Source organism: Bufo gargarizans, chromosome 10, assembly GCF_014858855.1.
Source record: "Bufo gargarizans isolate SCDJY-AF-19 chromosome 10, ASM1485885v1, whole genome shotgun sequence".
NCBI lineage: Eukaryota > Metazoa > Chordata > Amphibia > Anura > Bufonidae > Bufo > Bufo gargarizans.
In genome coordinates, this window is record NC_058089.1 from 43,581,392 (window position 1) to 43,599,704 (window position 18,313).

The 18,313-nt window shown below is 40.7% G+C and overlaps 1 protein-coding gene across 1 annotated transcript in view; it reads left to right on the forward strand.

The window, feature by feature from the left end:
* PLCB3 (phospholipase C beta 3) overlaps positions 1–18,313 on the forward strand; it is a 145,556-nt gene that overhangs the window by 73,329 nt on the left and 53,914 nt on the right. The window contains exons 3-8 of the mRNA XM_044270209.1: positions 2,408–2,476; positions 12,830–12,970; positions 13,069–13,148; positions 13,278–13,331; positions 15,000–15,075; positions 17,087–17,187. Coding sequence (XP_044126144.1) covers positions 2,408–2,476; positions 12,830–12,970; positions 13,069–13,148; positions 13,278–13,331; positions 15,000–15,075; positions 17,087–17,187 — 521 coding nt within the window. The remainder of the gene's footprint in view (positions 1–2,407; positions 2,477–12,829; positions 12,971–13,068; positions 13,149–13,277; positions 13,332–14,999; positions 15,076–17,086; positions 17,188–18,313) is intronic.

The window sequence follows — 18,313 nt, forward strand, 5'->3', positions numbered from 1 at the left end:
GGAACGGAATGGGCGGCCAATTGTAGAAATGCCTATTCTTGTCTGCAAAACGGATAAAGAATAGGACATGTTATATTTTTTTTGCGGGGCTACAGAACGTAGAAATGGATGCGGACATCACACGGGGTGCTGTTCGCATCTTTTGTGGCCCCATTGAAGTGAATGGGTCCGCATCCTAAATATTGTAAATAAAAATGGGTGGAGTGGGGGTACACGGTTTGCCTTTATGGAGCACTGAAATGCCTGATGGCAGCCCTAGATCCAAGCCTGCTTGAATCCCTGCTGGAAAAAAACACCTAAAGACACAGCATCATTGCTGACATCGCATGTACTGGGCAGGGTTCAGGATAATGAGCAGAAGACCACCCTGAGAGACGAGGTCACTGCCAGAGGTGATGTCATCGGGATAGGGAAACAACACCGTGGAAAATGTCACGTGTCCATGATGGAGTTCAGGAAAATGAGGCAATACAGATAAACAATCACTATTAGTAAGTGATAATGTGGTGTTTCTTGTCAGTTATTACTGAAAATTGCAAATCCATTGTGGACTATCTATTTTTGATAAAAGGATCTTTTGACAATAGGCTAAAGACAGGCTGTCCTGTTTCTGGGAGCCCCTGTCATCAGCTGTGCTTTGTATGGGAATGCATTAGCAGTAGTTTGCTTTCCCGGAAGCACCACTACCACAGGCAAAATTAAACTTTACACCGTTCCTGTTAAAATAAAGGGGCTACACATGTAATGCATGGACATGCCAGGCCCTCCAGGGAAAGAGACACTTTTTAAGGTAGCTCTCTGCCTTGGTGAATAGAAAGGTTCCTGGAGAAAAAAATCCCTCTATTAACCCAGAATGGCCTAATAGGGTATTTGTAAAAGGATTTTCTAAACCAAACACTGCTGGGATTAATTACACAGTAAAGTGCATATTACAGAATATGTGGCCACTTTAGAAAGGCCAAATAATACCGCTACACCATGACCCAGTCATTAATGATCTCGTTTAGTGACTTATAGGTGATGTCTCCTCTGGCTGGAGTTGTTCTCTTTCCTTTTTTTCTCATTTCTGCACAGATCACCATGATGACGACTCCTTACCGCAATTTTTTCTGCATAATTGAACATACATACTTAGTATTAATGCCTCCTTTAATGCCCTTACTTAAAGGGATTCTGTCATGACATTTTAGGCCTATAACTGAAACATATGGCCAGGTCCGTCCAGATAGCATGAATCCGAAACTGTACTTATTAAATGTGTCTGTGGCTCTATTAGGACATAAAACAGGTTTTTATAACCTGTCATTCACCTACCTAAGGTGCCCAAGGGGACGTCGCTTCATACAGTGTGCCCGGCTGCACCCATCTCCGTCTGGTGCCCAGCGCCGCCTTCCCAGTTGAAATCGCCGCCCTCCCTGACTATAGTGCTGCCTTCCTAACCTCAGCCCCGCCTCCGCAATCGTCCGTTCTCTCTGCCAGATCCTGCGCTTGCGCACTAGGCATAACCTGAGGGACCGAACAATTACGGAGGCGGGGCTGAGGTTAGGAAGGCGGCACTATAGACAGGGAGGGCGGCGATTTCAACTGGGAAGGCGGCGCTGAGCACCAGATGGAGATGGCTGCAGCCGGGCACCCTGTATGAAGAGACGTCCCCTTGGGCACCTTAGGTAGGTGAATGACAGGTTATAAAAACCTGTTTTTTGTGCTAATAGAGCCACAGGCAGATTTAATAAGTACAGTTTTGGATTCATGCTATTTGGACGGACCTGGCCATATGTTTAGGTTATAGGCCTAAAATGTCATGACAGAATCCCTTTAATAACCATGCCCGTTTAGGCCCCAGTAGATATAATGCTTCCTAGTAGTGACCTATGAACATATAATGCCCCCAGAAGTGCCCCTTTCACATATAATGTACCCCAATAGTAGCCTCTTTACATATAGTGCTCCCCAGTAGCCAATAGTTTCTGTCCCCACCTTTCAACTCCAGCACTCCCCACGGACCAGTACCAGATGGTCATTGGCCCAGTGGTTGGGGACCTCCGCTCTAAAGGATAATGATGCCTCAGCATGCGCATAAACCCCAAAATGCAGTTTATCTTGTGTAGATGGTTTTGGCAAGGGTTAAATAGTCTCCTCTTGATTATGCATTCAGCACCCATCTTTTATGTGTCAGCTATTTGGCCCGTTTCACTGAAATATTTTTCCTTGAAACACTTCTAAAAAAAATGTTGAGGGTTGGAAAGCACAGAAGGGAGACATGAAACTTCTTCATATCTAGTTGTCTAAATTATCTGTATGGTACAAAGGGTCACTAACTACATAGCGTGTGATGGGACCAACCTTATCTGTGATGTATGTATGAGATATGCTGTTGGATTCTAAACTTTTTGTCATTCACTTACAGGAAGTTGATATTCTTGATATCTCCTTAATAAGAGACACTCGGACGGGAAAGTATGCCAAAATTCCTAAGGTGAGTGCTCTTACCTATATAAGTGACGTCACTGGTGTTTGTTGCCCTATTGGACATGGGGGACTTGTTAATTACAGGCTACTAAAAGCTTAGAACGAAAGACAAAAAAATAAGACTCTCCTATCCCCCTTCATTTTGTGATGTTAAGCACTAGAGCAAGTGCACCAGATGTGCACCACCTACACCACCAAATACAAATAGGAGTATGATAGAGATACGCGTGTCCAATACAAGTGATGAGAGGTGATGTGCAGATTTACTAATCCTGTCTATATAGATCACAGTGGCTGATGCTGGATGATAAATCTCTCACACCGGTAGGGTATATGCACATGAGGTTATGTGGATTTTCCATATTGTTTTTGCTGCGTTTCTGCACCCAAACCAGGGTGCATTAGTTTGTATTGTTATGGATCTGGACACAGATTTGGCCGGGATCTTACCCTTTGCAATGCAAAGGTTGAAATCTGCACTGAACAAACGACACAAAGCACTTGTGCAGCACTTCAGGCAGGAACACAACTGCATGATCAGCCTGTGTTTCTGTCCAGCAGCACAAGTGTAAAAAATAAAGTTTTTACAAAAAAAATGTAATATATAAATGTTCAAATCACCCCCTTTTCCCCAAATTGAGAATAAAAAAATATATAATACATATCGCGGGTATTGCCGCGTGCGAAAACGCTCGTGCTATCAAAATATTAAACTATTAATCCCATGCGGAAAAAGGCAAAACGAAAAAATTCTATTTTTTTTTAAATATTTTTTCAGCATCAAAACACAAGGAAAAGTATACATATGTGGTATCGCCGGATTCGTACTGACCTGGAGAATGAAGATCACACGTCGTTTTTACGGCATAATGAATGCCGTAAAAACTGTATCAGAATTGCATTTTTTTCAAATTCCACCACCTTTGGAATTTTTTTCACACTTTCCACTACATTCTATGCAATATTAAAGGGAGTCTGTCATCAGCATTTCACTTTTTTAACCCATCCCATAGCTCCCTAGCATGCTTACAGTTAATAAAAACGTTACCTCTGGCATCAATCCTGGACTTGGAAAGGATGGGCGGGCGGAGGGTAGGAAGGGGCGGGGGGAAGCAATGAAAAGGCTGAGCTAGCAGGGCACCTACGAGGGTAACGCCACCCCTGGGCACTTGCGAGCCCTCATTTGCATATGTTATAAAGATCGTTTTTGATTGTTCTATAAGTCCAGGATTGATGTCAGAGGTAACGTTTTTATTAACTGTAAGCATGCTAGGGAGCTATGGGAAGGGTTAAAAAAGTGAAATGCTGATGACAGACTCCCTTTAAATGGTGGTGTCCTGCAAAAAATAAGCCCTCATAAGGCTAGGTGAACTGAAAAATGAAAAAGTTATGTCTCTGGGAAGGTAGGGAGCGAACAACGAAAACAAAGTTAAAAAAAAAAAAAAAGTGGATCCTAAGTATGCTTTACAGTTGCAAGAAAAAGTATGTGAACCCTTTGGAATGATATGGATTTCTGCACAAATTGGTCATAAAATGTGATCTGATCTTCATCTAAGTCACAACAATAGACAATCACAGTCTGCTTAAAGGGGTTCTGCACCTTCATTTAACTGATGATCTATCCTCTGGATAGATCATCAGCTTCTGATCGGCGGGGGTCCGACACCCGGGACCCCCGCCGATCAGCTGTTTGAGAAGGCAGCGGCGCTCCAGCAACTGTTTACCGCCGGGCCGCCCGCCCACTGACGTCACGACTTGTATCAACTAGAGTGGGCGCGGCTAAGGTCTGTTCACCTGAATGGAGCTTAGCCGCGCCCACTCTAGTTGATACAAGTCGTGACGTCAGTGGGCGGGCGGCCCGGTGGTAAACAGTGAGAAGGCCGCGGCGCTGCTGGAGCGCCGCTGCCTTCTCAAACAGCTGATCGGCGGGGGCTCCGGGTGTCGGACCCCCGCCGATCAGAAGCTGATAATCTATCCAGAGGATAGATCATCAGTTAAATAAAAGTGCAGAACCCCTTTAAACTAATAACACACAAAGAATTAAATGTTACCATGTTTTTATTGAACACACACAGTAAACATTCACAGTGCAGGTGGAAAAAGTATGTGAACCCTTGGATTTAATAACTGGTTGAACCTCCTTTGGCAGCAATAACTTCAACCAAACGTTTCCAGTAGTTGCAGATCAGACGTGCACAACGGTCAGGAGTAATTCTTGACCATTCCTCTTTACAGAACTGTTTCAGTTCAGCAATATTCTTGGGATGTCTGGTGTGAATCGCTTTCTTGAGGTCATGCCACAGCATCTCAATCGAGTTGAGGTCAGGACTCTGACTGGGCCACTCCAGAAGGCGTATTTTCTTCTGTTTAAGCCATTCTGTTGTTTATTTACTTCTATGCTTTGGGTCGTTGTCCTGTTGCAACACCCATCTTCTGTTGAGCTTCAGCTGGTGGACAGATGGCCTTAACTTCTTTTGCAAAATGTCTTGATAAACTTGGGAATTCATTTTTCCTTCGATGATAGGAATCCGTCCAGACCCTGACGCAGCAAAGCAGCCCAAAACCATGATGCCCCCACCACCATACTTCACAGTTGGGATGAGGTTTTGATGTTGGTGTGCTGTGCCTCTTTTTCTCCACACATAGTGTTGTGTGTTTCTTCCAAATAACTCAACTTTGGTTTCATCCGTCCACAGAATATTTGGCCAGTACTGCTGTGGAACATCCAGGTGCTCTTGTGCAAACTGTAAACGCAGCAATGTTTTTTTTTGGACAGCAGTGGCTTTCTCTGTGGTATCCTCCCATGAAATCCATTCTTGTTTAGTGTTTTACGTATCGTAGATTCGCTAACAGGGATGTTAGCATATGCCAGAGACTTTTGTAAGTCTTTAGCTGACACTCTAGGATTCTTCTTCACCTCATTGAGCAGTCTGCGCTGTGCTCTTGCAGTCATCTTTACAGGACGGCCACTTCTAGGGAGAGTAGCAGCAGTGCTGAACTTTCTCCATTTATAGACAATTTGTCTTACCGTGGACTGATGAACAGCAAGGCTTTTGGAGATACTTTTATAACCCTTTCCAGATTTATGCAAGTCAACAATTCTTAATCGTAGGTCTTCTGAGAGCTCTTTTGTGCGAGGCATCATTCACATCAGGCTTGCTTCTTGTGAAAAGCAAACCCAGAACTGGTGTGTGTTTTTTTTATAGGGCAGCTGTAACCAACACCTCCAATCTCATCTCATTGATTGGACTCCAGTTGGCTGACACCTCACTCCAATTAGCTCTTGGACATGTCATTAGTCAGCAACCTTCGGCACTCCAGCTGTTGTGAAACTACAATTCCCAGCATGCTCCATTCATTTCTGTGAGAGTTCTGAGAAGAGCAGAGGAAGTATGCATGCTGGGAGCTGTAGTTTCACAACAGCTGGAGTGCCAGAGGTTTCCTACCCCTGGTCTAGGGGTTCACATACTTTTTCCACCTGCACTGTGAATGTTTACATGGTGTGTTCAATAAAAACATGGTAACATTTAATTCTTTGTATGTTATTAGTTTAAGCAGACTGTGATTGTCTATTGTTGTGACTTAGATGAAGATTAGATCACATTTTATGACCAATTTGTGCAGAAATCCATATCATTCCATAGGGTTCACATACTTTTTCTTGCAACTGTATATTTTGTGCCTGAGTTTTTGCATTCCAACTTTAATTTCTGGACACTTATTGTTAGGGGGTCTCATCTGCATAGCACAGGTCTTGATCTCAAAACAATCCACATTTGTAAAATACCTTTCCCAATAAATGAGGTCAAGGCAGAGACTTGTATAAAGCAGAAAATGACTGGTAAGCGCCAGTAAAGATCTTTGTGCAGTGAAATGCACTAATACTGAAGTTTCACAACGTGGAGAATTGTGTTGAGTTCAAAGTGTAACGATACAAGATACTGTGCAGGGTAGCAGGCTGTATTCAACAGGGCTCTGGCTCCATCAGTTGTATGTCAGCGGTATTACAACACTGCCAGTGGGTCGCTGTAAAACACCCTTCAAAAAGGATAAATTAATTGTTAAGATCCAGTATTGCTGTGAATAATTTTACCTTCTGTTATGGACATTACTATAATGTGTATAAATATGTTTTTTTTTTTAATTGGTCTAACGTTCTGCTAATTCATTATGTGTGTGTATAACATATGTTATCATTTTTTAGTTAGATGCACCAAATGTATTATCCTAACTAGTCTAAAGGTATTCTTACTTGGATCAATCTTTCAGGCAATTAACGGGAACAAACTAAACGTTCCAGATGATTGCTGTATGTAAATGTAGCCCTCATGCCCACTGACAATCAGGCAATCACCTCCACTTTATGGGGACAAGATGTCTTGTCCCTTAGAAAATCATTATTCCTGGGCAACAGATCTATGTTAAGACGCACGATCTGCTGCACAGACACGTTATTTGTAACTAGCAGAATGGCGGGATCTTCAGATGAACTTGTTCGTTGATCGGGCGATCGCCAGCACCTTTTTATATAGGATCATGCGTTTATACAAACACTCATCCCTGATAGTCGGCCTGATTTTTGGTCCTTGTAAAAGAACCTTTTTACACTGTCTTTATTATTAGGCAGGATTAGTATATCTGCCCATTTGTGTCTATTATGATCAAGGCTGTAGCTCCTTCAGGCAGTAAGGTGATGTGGCCACAAATCCAGGGTGCGTGGAACATTAAAGGGGTTGTCTCATTCATTTTCCATCACAATATACCCTGCTTGTTTCCATGATTACAACCACCCTGTAATCCAGCAGTGGTGACCTTGCTTGCACACTGTAGGGAAAAAGCATTGTCCTCCCTGGTGGCTGGAATTGCATGAGTGCACGTAGGCTGGCAATTTATCCTATAGTGTGCAAGCACGACCACCACTGCTGGATTGCAGGGTGGTCGTAATCATGGAAACGAGCATCGTATAATGTGATGGGAAAATGAATCAAGCCAGCGAAAGAGGCAATATTGACAATCACAATACATTAGTAAGTGCCTTGAATTTGTCTGCATAATAAATGCAATTTGCTGAAGTGAGACAACCACTTTAACTGACACAAAACATGCATGAAATCCTTGTTTCTAGTTGCAGTTCAGTGGTTGAAATAGCACCTTCTGACTTAAAAAAAAAATATATATATATATACATTTGATTTGTGTCCAAACCTATTCTACACAAATTGGATATGCTCCACTTGGCCTGAAAATGTGTATGAGACTCTGTGGTCTCCTAGGAATCTGAGTTTTTATATATTTTTGTTATTTCTTTTTTTCATTTTTTTCTTACGAATTTGTGCTCTCTCTCTCTCTCTCTCTCTCTCTCGCTTCCCCACTTTAACCCATGACTGCAATAGCAAATTATGTCAGAGTGACATAGCTTTCGTATGTATTATGCTTTTTAATATTAGAAAGCTTCCAAATATCCCTTATTGTGGGAAAATAGTGCTTTAACACACATGGTGTAATGGAAAAAAAAAAAACTGTGGCTTGTTGGAACCAAGTGTCCAAAAGTTATACCTTAACTGGGGCAGATCCGTGACTCGTTTATATACACACGCACGTTAATGTCATAAGAGATATTGGCTTGTTCTGCACAAGCGTCCAAAAATGATGCATTAACCAGGGCAGAATGCCTGCTTATCGTTATACACACAAGTGTTAATGGCCAGAACAAACAGTGGCTTGTTCTGAATGAGCCTGGAAAAATTCTCCCTTGTAATTTTGAGCTGCATCAGTACAGTGTGGATGTAGAAAGGGTAGGGTAAAAATGACATGTGGCTGTAATAGTAGTGCTAGCAGCACAGCATTGAAAAGAGAAGACAGCAAATGTGTGTGTGGTTTATTAGGGGTAGTAGTATTAGTATTGGCAGCTGTGAAGCAGTAATGTAGGGGCAATGGGAGTGGCGGCAGCAGCAGCCATATAGTAGTGAACATAATGGTAGGCAGGTAGACAGCGGCATTATGGGGCACAGTCAGTAGAGGCAGATCTTCCTGACTGGCCTCAGTCAGAAGTGTGTGGAAATCCTCCTGGATCCATGCCTCGTTCATTTTGACAGAAGTGATGTTTTGTACACTGACAGAGCACAACTTTGGCTGTCACAATGCCACTTACTGGGCTGAAAACCCTCTCTGAGATGACATGGGGGGGCAGGAGAAGACAGTACAGAGAGAGAATACAGAGAGATCATTTTGTAAATAAAATTTTCTTTTTTGGGACGTTAGAAGGCTTAGAAGTTTTGAAGTAAATCTTAAAATTTTTAAGAGAATTTCCAAAACCCAATTTTTAAGGACCAGTTCAGGTCTGAAGTCACTTTGTGGGGCTTTGATAATAGAAATCACCCATAAATGGCCCCATTTTAGAAACTACACCCCTCAAGGTATTCAAAACTGATTTTACAAACTTTGTTAACCCTTTAGGTGTTCCACAAGAATTGAAGTAATATGAAGATTACATTTCAGAATTTCACATTTTTGGCAGATTTTCCATTTTTCCAATAACAAAGCAAGGGTTAACAGCTAAACAAAAGTCAATATTTATTACCCTGATTCTGCAGTTTACAGAAACACCCCATATGTGGTTGTAAACTGCTGTGCGGGAACACGGCAGGGCGCAGAAGGAAAAGAACGCCATATGGTTTTTGGAGGGCAGATTTTACTGGGATAATTTTAAGTTGCCATGTCACATTTGAAGACCCCCTGATGCACCCCTAGAGTAGAAACTCCCAAAAGGTGACCCCATTTTGGAAATTACGGGATATGGTGGCAGTTTTGTTGGTACTATTTTAGGGTACATATGATTTTTAATTGCTCTATATTACACTCTATATTTTTAGTTTTTTACAATGTTCATCTGACAGGTTAGCTCATGTGTTATTTTTATAGAGCAGATTGTTACGGATGCTGCAATACCAAATATGACTATTTTGTTGTTGTTGGTTGTTTCAGTTTTGCATAATAAATAGAGATGAGCGAACTTTGTGTTTCAAGTTCGTTGTACGAGGTTCGGGTTCATGTTATCTAAGAATTCTATTATGGATTCCGCTATCACAGACCATATAAGTTATGGTCCGTGGTAGCGGAATCCATAACTGAATTCTTAGATAATCCAAACCCAAAACTTGTACGCCGAACTTGAAACACAAAGTTCGCTCAACACTAATAATAAAGCATTTTTGAAAAAAAAAATGATTTTTTTAGTGTCTCCATATTCTGAAAGCCATATTATTTTTTATTTTTTTGGGCAAATGTCAGGGGCTCTTTTTTTTTTTCGGTATGGGATGACAGTTTGAATGGTACTATTTTATGGTGCACATGACTTTTTGATCTCTTGGTATTACACTTTTTGTGATGTAAGGTGCCAAAGATTTTTAACTTTTTTTTTTTTTTTTTTTTTTTTTTTTTTTACGGTGTTCATCTGAGGGGTAAGCTCATGTAATTATTTTAATAGACAACCGTAACAACCAGGTCTATTTTATTTTATTTATTTTTTCACTTTTAACACAATGAAAACATTCTTAAAACAATATATATCAAAATAAATAAACATAATATCATGTTTTAGTGTCTCCATATTCTGAGTGCCATAGCTTTTTTATTTTTTGGGCAATTTTGGGGGGCATACGCCTTTTTGATCGCTTAGTGTTACACTTTTTGTGATGTAAGGTGACCAAAAAAATTGTTGTTTTAGTAAATTTTTTTTTTTTTTTTTTTTTTTTTTTTTTTTACGGCGTTCAGGTGAGGGGGTGGATCATGTGATATTTTTATAGAGCCGATCATTATGGATGCGGCAATACCCAATATGTTTGTTTTTCTATTTTTCTTTTCTATTTGTTTCACAATTTTATGTGTTTTATTGTGGGAATTTTTTATTTAGTTTTTACTTGAAACTTTTTATTTTTTATTATGAAAAACACAACTTTTTTTTTTGTCCCACTAAGAGAGTTCAACTTCTGGGGTCTGATCCCCTCTGCAATGCATTACAATAAAACCTGCATTGTAATGCATTGGCTGTCAGCTTTTATGCCGACAGCCTGCCTGTGAGACCCAGCCTAAGGGCTGGATCTCACAGGCTTCTGTAGGAGGCAAGCCCCGATGCCTATGGAATGCATCAGGCTTGCCTTCTCTACCCGTACCCTCCGCAAACCCTCTGCATGCCGCGGTCAGCTTTGACTGCGGCATACAAAGGGTTAATACGCCGGCATCAGTGTCTTCACTGATATCGGTTTATGCAGCAGGGACCCGGCTGTCAGAGACTGGCAGGTCTGTGCCGCTGATCAGGCAGGGACAGCTCCTGCACCCGCCCGATCAGCCTGCCATACATGTTCGTCGCTGGTCCTTAAGTCACGTCCAGCTGTACATATACGGCAATGTCCTTAAGGGGTTAAAGCACATTAAAAATATATACAAAATCACAACAGTTAACAGGATACGCAAATCCCTCAAAATGAGCAGCACTAGCCCTGAATAGGGCAACATAAGGAGACCAGAAGTGCTCTGAAAAAGTCAGTTATATAAATAACATAATTATAATGTGAAAATCACATGACAGAGCAGGACATTCCAATAAAAAATAAAGTCTCACAGAACATGTGCCGAGGGGATGGGAGACACCTCACAGGTATCACTGTCCTTCCTAAATAATATTATATTAGTGCTGTGTACTGTCTTTTTGTGTGATTAACAGGTAGACGCTCTTGAATGTCTTCCATAGCACATGGTGGGGTTTTGTTGCCTCCTAGGAAAAAAGAAGGTGCCCCACTGGGATGGGGCAGTGAAGAGACGATGCAACAAAAGACTTCTCTATAGTTGCGAGGAGGAGGAGCAGGAGGAATGCTGTGATATCTGGCTCCTAGACACTGTGACTGAGAGGAGGAGTGAGCCATTCAGTCCACAATCTCATCCTCTTTGTCCTCAATAATAATGTGGCACCTGTCGGAGAACTGTGGCCTCCTAGAAGTACTACTAGTGGTATAGGCTGGTGCTTCTGCTGCTGCTAATACCTACATTCTGACTCTCTGATTATGAGGCCTGGGTGGACCTTTCATTTTCCATTTTTCTGTTTTCCAGACATTTTATTATGAGGCCTATAAATAAAAAGTCACAGGTTTCCTATAAATAAAAATCACGGTGTTTGTGGTAACATGGATGTAAGATTGCAATGTTTTCAGTGAAATGTCTATGAACTACTTTGTCTTATGCAGTAATAGACATTGTTTTTTGCAGTAAAAATAAAATGCACTCAATAATGCAGGTATAAAAAATTTGGAGCAGAATGTATGCTACCGGGGTGCTGGCAATAAGCCTTTGTACTGTAAAAACTTTTTTTTTTTTTTTTTAAAGCTGTCTGTTCATATACAGAAAAAAAATTAAACACACAACTGGGTCATCAGTCCCTCACTCAAAGCTTTCCTTGATCAAATTCCCTAAATTTACTCAATTATATTTTCCTATTCTCTCTCTATAGTGTCCTTAGTAAATAGATTACATACCTCCCAACTTTATGGATGAACAAAGAGGGACACTTATGGTTCATTATGTGAAAGATACATTTTTTCCTGCATATCTATACACTTCAATAGTTTTCTCACGAAATGGCGCAAAAATAATCAGAATATGGAAATTTATAAAATCCCAACTACATCAAATAGTGAAATATTATACAAGATGAGCTCCAGACAGAGGAACCAAACACTTTCTGGGTCAATATTGTAAATGTAATAATGCAAATCTATACCTCAGAACAAAAAGAGGGACACTTGAGGAACAAAGAGGGACTTGGGTCTTAAAGAGGGACTGTCCCTCCCAAAGAGGGACACTTGGGAGGTCTGAGATTACTGGCTTGTGTCTGCAATTTCTTTTTGTCAGACACTACCACAACACATCCTTCCAGGTGAGAAGCTGAGCACAGAATGGTGTTCTATGATGTTCTCAGCAAAGGACCTTCCTAAATCTTGCCTCTGTCTGTCAGCCACTGAGTCAATCAGGGCAAGCCCCACTTTATCCCTGTGTCATGTGTTCCTCCATAGTCCTCCTCCCTTATGGTTCTCCCTGCCAATTTTTACAGGGCGCAGTTTTTACTTTTTGTCTAAAATGAAATGGGAAAACTTTGGATTTATTTGGTGGACAAATTTTTGTGAAATGCATAACAAATCCAATTTGTTTAGAATGGATTCTCCTATCTCTATTTCTGTCCCAGTGACAATTTCCTTTTAACTGAATGACTTTGTAAGTATTTGGCGTTCTGGATCTGGAAAATGGTGCTCCAACACGTATATGTTATAGAATATAAACGGTTTTATCTTCCTTTTTGTTTTCTTTTCAGGACTCTCGCATGAGAGAAATATTAGGATTCACCGGAACTGAGCAGCGCCCTGAAGATAAACTCGTAACTGTTGTCTATGGGAGTGACCTTGTTAATGTAAGCTTCCTCAATTTTATGGCCGTACAGGAGGACACGGCAAAGGTAATCATCAGATTATGTCTCTACTCTTCCTGTAGCAACATTATTGTTCATTTATGTTTTTATATTAATGGTGTCCTCCTTGTATTTGTATTTTTTAGATTTGGACTGATGGACTTTTTAAATTGGCAACAAATATTTTAGCACAAAATTCATCTCGGAACACATTCCTGCAAAAGGCGTAAGCTCTCCTACGTCTTCAGAGCTCTTTTTATTGCTTTCCAAAACTTTATTTGCTTCATTTTATCTGTCGCTTATAGCTCTGTATAATATGGTGTAGTTCAATAAAACCTTTTGTTTTATCTTCCAGATACATTAAACTAAAGCTCCAAGTTAATCAGGATGGAAGGATTCCAGTGAAGAAGTGAGTGCTGCAGCCTTTATTCTTAAAAAAAGCCTAATTTTCACCCTGTAGGGACCCTGAAGAGCCTACTGTGTGATTTCATTGCAAAATAAGAGATCTGGCCATACCGTGCATTTCTTTTTTTAGGTCCTGGTTTTAAACTTCACTTACAGACACATTTGCATTTTTTTATTGTTCCTCTGCTTCCTAAATACAAAATTAACCAACTTTCTATATAGTCCATTAAAAACATTCTACTGTTTTGCTGCTGCAGAGTGTATTTACTCCTTCACTTTGCCGACTGTGCTGCTCCTAATCCAACAGCTCATTGTTCATGGATATGTCAGCTCTCTTTGCTCCCCTATCTTCCCTTACTGTTAGAGATTCGGAAACAAGAAAAGATAAGGAAGCGCTGTCCGTTATCAGTGGATGAAAGTATTGAGGTACGTACAGTATATTGATTTTTATGTTCTTTAATGATGCGTTTCTGGGCCTCACTGGCCCCTTCATCAGATTAAACACTAATGTATTTTATGTCCGGTGTTTGATCTGATAATGGGGACATCATTTTACCAATAAAGAACATTAAAATCAATATACTTACCTCAATTCTTCATCCACTCATACAGACAGCGCTCCCTCGTCTTCTCTTCTCATTCCTGGATATATTGCTCGGCCAGTGGCCTAACTGCAACAGCACGAGCAGTAACCGTGGTGGGGACACCCAAACACTCATCAGAGTGTTGTGCCTCCAGCCAGGTGAGCACCCACTTGTGTTGTAACCTGTCACTAAGTCCAAGCGATACTCCCCATGCGTGCTCCTTTCTTGTTTTTTGTTAGAGATAGCGGTGAGAGGACGGAGGTTGTACACGGCAGATAAGTGTGGAGAGGGAAACATACACTTATCAAGGACTATCCAAGTGTATATAGGAAGGAGGAGAGTACACACAGCAGTCTGAAGAGAAGACTCACGTAGGCTGTATATGAGTGTAGAGAGAGGAGAGTACTCAAGACATACTCGGTGGGGGAAGGGGGGAATTGCACATTTCCCTGCATTGTTGTCTGTCAGTACAATGGAAGAAGAAATCTCTTGTGGGCTTTAGGAGAAAGCAGTCCAGGAATGAAGCTGTGTTGATTCATGAGAGCTAGAAAAGGCAGCAGCATCCTGGAAACACCTCTAGCGTGTATTGTTGAGAGGAGCACAGTCACATGCAACAAAATCTGCAATTAGAAATGGGTGGCAAACTGCATATCACAGAATCTGAAAATGAATCATGGAACGAAGATTGCAGGCTGAAACAATGTAACCACTTACCAGTGTCAAAATAATTGGTGTCCATGGCCTTTAAGGGGGTTTTCTGGTTTAGAAAACCCATTTTTGAGTACCCCCATATAATTACCAGATCAGTCCATAAAAAAAAAAAGGGTTTTACTCTTAAGGCTCAACACATCTGTGGATTAGTCAAATAGTTCTATGGAACAGAGGTCACACATGCCCACTACTGCTTCATTTACATAGGGGACGCGTGTTTTTGTGATTGGTGGCCCCAGCAGTCAGACCCCCAATATCATACATTTATCACCTGTCCTGTGAATAGGTGAGAAATGTTGCACGTGATCTCTTACTGTTTCTCATCCACTACATACTGTACTTTGTAACTTCAGCATTTCTTGCATGTTCCTTTCTAGTATCTTGAAGATGTTTGCAGCAGATAAGAAGAGAGTAGAAACAGCCCTGGAATCATGTGGGCTGAATTTTAACAGGGTAAGCTGCGAAGATGAATACATATAAAGCCATAGGGACATGTTTTCTCTGGTTATTAAAGGGAATGTTTATTGCTCTCATGGTCGTCAGGAAAACTCTACCATAATACAGTACTACATGTGGAAGTTTTCTGTGGGATGTGTTTCTCTATGGGATACAGTGGAAACCAATTCTGCTGTTATTTCAGTTAATGGGAGGGATTTACCATGTGAAATGTAGATATTGTTAATGTGGGTTGTTATACCTGTATTTTCTCTCATATTAGTTCAAACAGGGACGATTTTCCACAGTGGAATTTCCGCTGCAGATTTGTTGCGGATGTTGCTGTGCATTTGCCACGGATTTTGTCCAATGCATTGCAAAGGGTGAATTTTGAGGTGGATCTTTTTTTATTTTATTTTTTATAGCATGTGGATGAGGTTTCTTAGTAGCTTATCCACCTTGCTGGTACAGTAAAAGCCTTCAGATTTTCCACACACTAATTCACACTCTGCTCTATATACAGACTGGTGTAATGGCTTCCATGTTTACACAATCCATAAGTGATATTCATTTTCAGCACTTTTGTATCATACACTAATAACGTAGCAGACCCCACTGTTTTGTTTGTCAAAAAGCATCAGGAACCAGACAGAACAGATCTTATGTCAGTGTGAATGGAGCCTAACTTTATAATCCTAATATTAAGGCTACTTTCACACTAGCGTTCAGGGTTCCGCTTGTGAGTTCCGTTTGAAGGCTCTCACAAGCGGCCCCGAACGGATCCGTACATACCCAATGCATTCTGAGTGGATAAGGATCCGCTCAGAATGCATCAGTTTGGCTCCGTTCTGCCTCCATTCCGCTCAGGATTCGGACACCCGAACGCAGCTTGCAGCGTTTTAGTGTCCGCCTGGCCGTGCGGAGCCAAACGGATCCGTCCAGACTTACAATGTAAATCAATGGGGACGGATCCGTTTGACGTTGACACAATATGGTGCAATTTCCAACGGATCCGTCCCCCATTGACTTTTAATGCAAAGTCAGGACGGATCCGTCTGACTAACAATTAGACTTAGATTTTTTTCAGAAATATAATGCAGACGGATCTGTTCTGAACGGATACCATAGTTTGCATTATAGGAGCGGATCAGTCTGTGCAGATACCAGACGGATCCGCAACGACCGCAAGTGTGAAAGTAGCCTTATTTGGAAAAAAAAAAATCCACACAGGTCCACAAGTCTGTACAAATTGTTTAATGGGGTTTGTCTTATCAAAATCAACTAAGATCTGGATGTTCGAATCGCCTACCATGTAAGATGATGAATGTAAACTTGCCCTCACTGTTTCTTAAGTACCAAGTTTTTTTTCAGATAGTGGGAGGGATAGACTAGAGAAGAATTCTATACATATTTCTGTTTTCATTGCAACGTAAGAAAAAAATAATCTAAGAAGAGGAAGAGATCATGAAAGGAATTGCTGGGATATTTATGTATTTTATATATTTTTTTCATATTTAGTGTTCCTTTTTAAAGGGCATCGGCAGATCTACATAGTAACATAGTACATAAGTACATAAGATCTGTACCTATAAAAGTGGCTGACCTGTTACATGTGCTCTTAGCAGCGGAAGGCATCCGTGTTACTCCCATGTTCATATGTGCCAGCCTTGCTGAGACAAATTATGTTTTAGTATATGCAAATAAATTACCGGTATGAGGCATTTGTGATCACATTTACACTGCCTGGCCCTGTCAATCAAAGTGGAGAGGGCACTGCCGCTGCAGAGAGAGCAGAGCCTCTAGGTGTAATGGCAACGCCCCCGTTGCTCCTAGAGGCTTGTTTGTATATATTAAAGCATAATTTTTGTACTTAAAGGCCAAATGCTGACAGATGCCCTTTCAATACAACATAATTGACAATAGTGATTAATCACTGTCTCGTACATTACGTGTATATACCGCTTCATGAAGGTTATGGTATATTTGTTTCTTTTGCCACAAACATTAACCACTTTATTTTTACTGTTAGAGTGAGTCCATCAGGCCAGAAGAATTTACCTTTGAAATTTTTGAGAGGTTTCTGAATAAGTTGTGTCTTCGTCCAGACATTGATAAGATCTTACTGGAGCTGTAAGTTATTTATGTCTTAATAGTTTTTTTTTTTACTTTTTCTAAATTCTTCATCAGTTTCAACAAATGTATAAAAAAGAGGGAAGGGGTAGGGAGAACGGGGCCCCAAAAATAAGGGTTCACATTGAGCAAACAAAAACAGGTAGTTGAAGTTAAAAAAGGCACAGGGGCCTGACAATAAACCGGCATAAGCATTTTCAGAAAAGTTTTGAAAAAAGGAACCAGCAAATATATAAAAGAGCAGAAAAAGTGAAGGAGACAAGGGGGAACACAAAGGAGAGAGAGTAACGGGGGACTTGCTGGGGCCCCAACAACCTCACACCTCTTTGACAAAATGAAAATCGAAAGGGAGACAAAAACTGACTTCTAGTCTGCACAGTCCTTGTAGACCAACAGTAATACCAGGTCTTCAAGAACAGTCCTGGCTTCCTTCTTTTTTTTTTACTGAAAATTGAATTGAATTACATTTAATTTTGCCTTTGTGTAAATATTGCGAAAATAAATCTGATATGGCCAATATGCATAAATATATCCCAAAATATGATGATCATATCGTGGGAAATATATGTTCAATTATGGTCCCTTTTTCAGCAGATGTATCATGGTCTGTGGTCAGCTTTAGTTCTGTGATCTCTCACGCTAGAACTTTTTGAGCTTAACCTTTCACCATCATATTTCCTACAACCATTTAACATCTTATTTATCTGCTTATCCTGGATTCCTCTCATTGTAGATGGTTTACAAGCACCTCTCACCTTTTTAGATTTTTTGCTTATTGCAAGACTTGGCCAGCAGTCATTCTTCCCGCTTTTCTAAACTTTCCCACAAGGCTTTAAAGCAACAGTAAAATACATTCTAAAAGTATAGTTGGCCACCCTATTTGTCAGTCTGCAGAACTTTCTACAGCTTCGAAGAATCTTGTACAAATCTTGCAGAGAACACAGATATTTAAGGGTTTGCTCAAGGGGTAAAAAAAAAGACAGCTTTCTTACAAGAACAGCGCCTTATGTGTTCAGAGGTTGTATGTGGTATTGCAGATCAGATCCATTCACTTCAGGGGAGCTGAGCTCTAATACTAGACACAACCCACTGGTGGCACGACCCAAAAATGTGTGTGACTATTTTA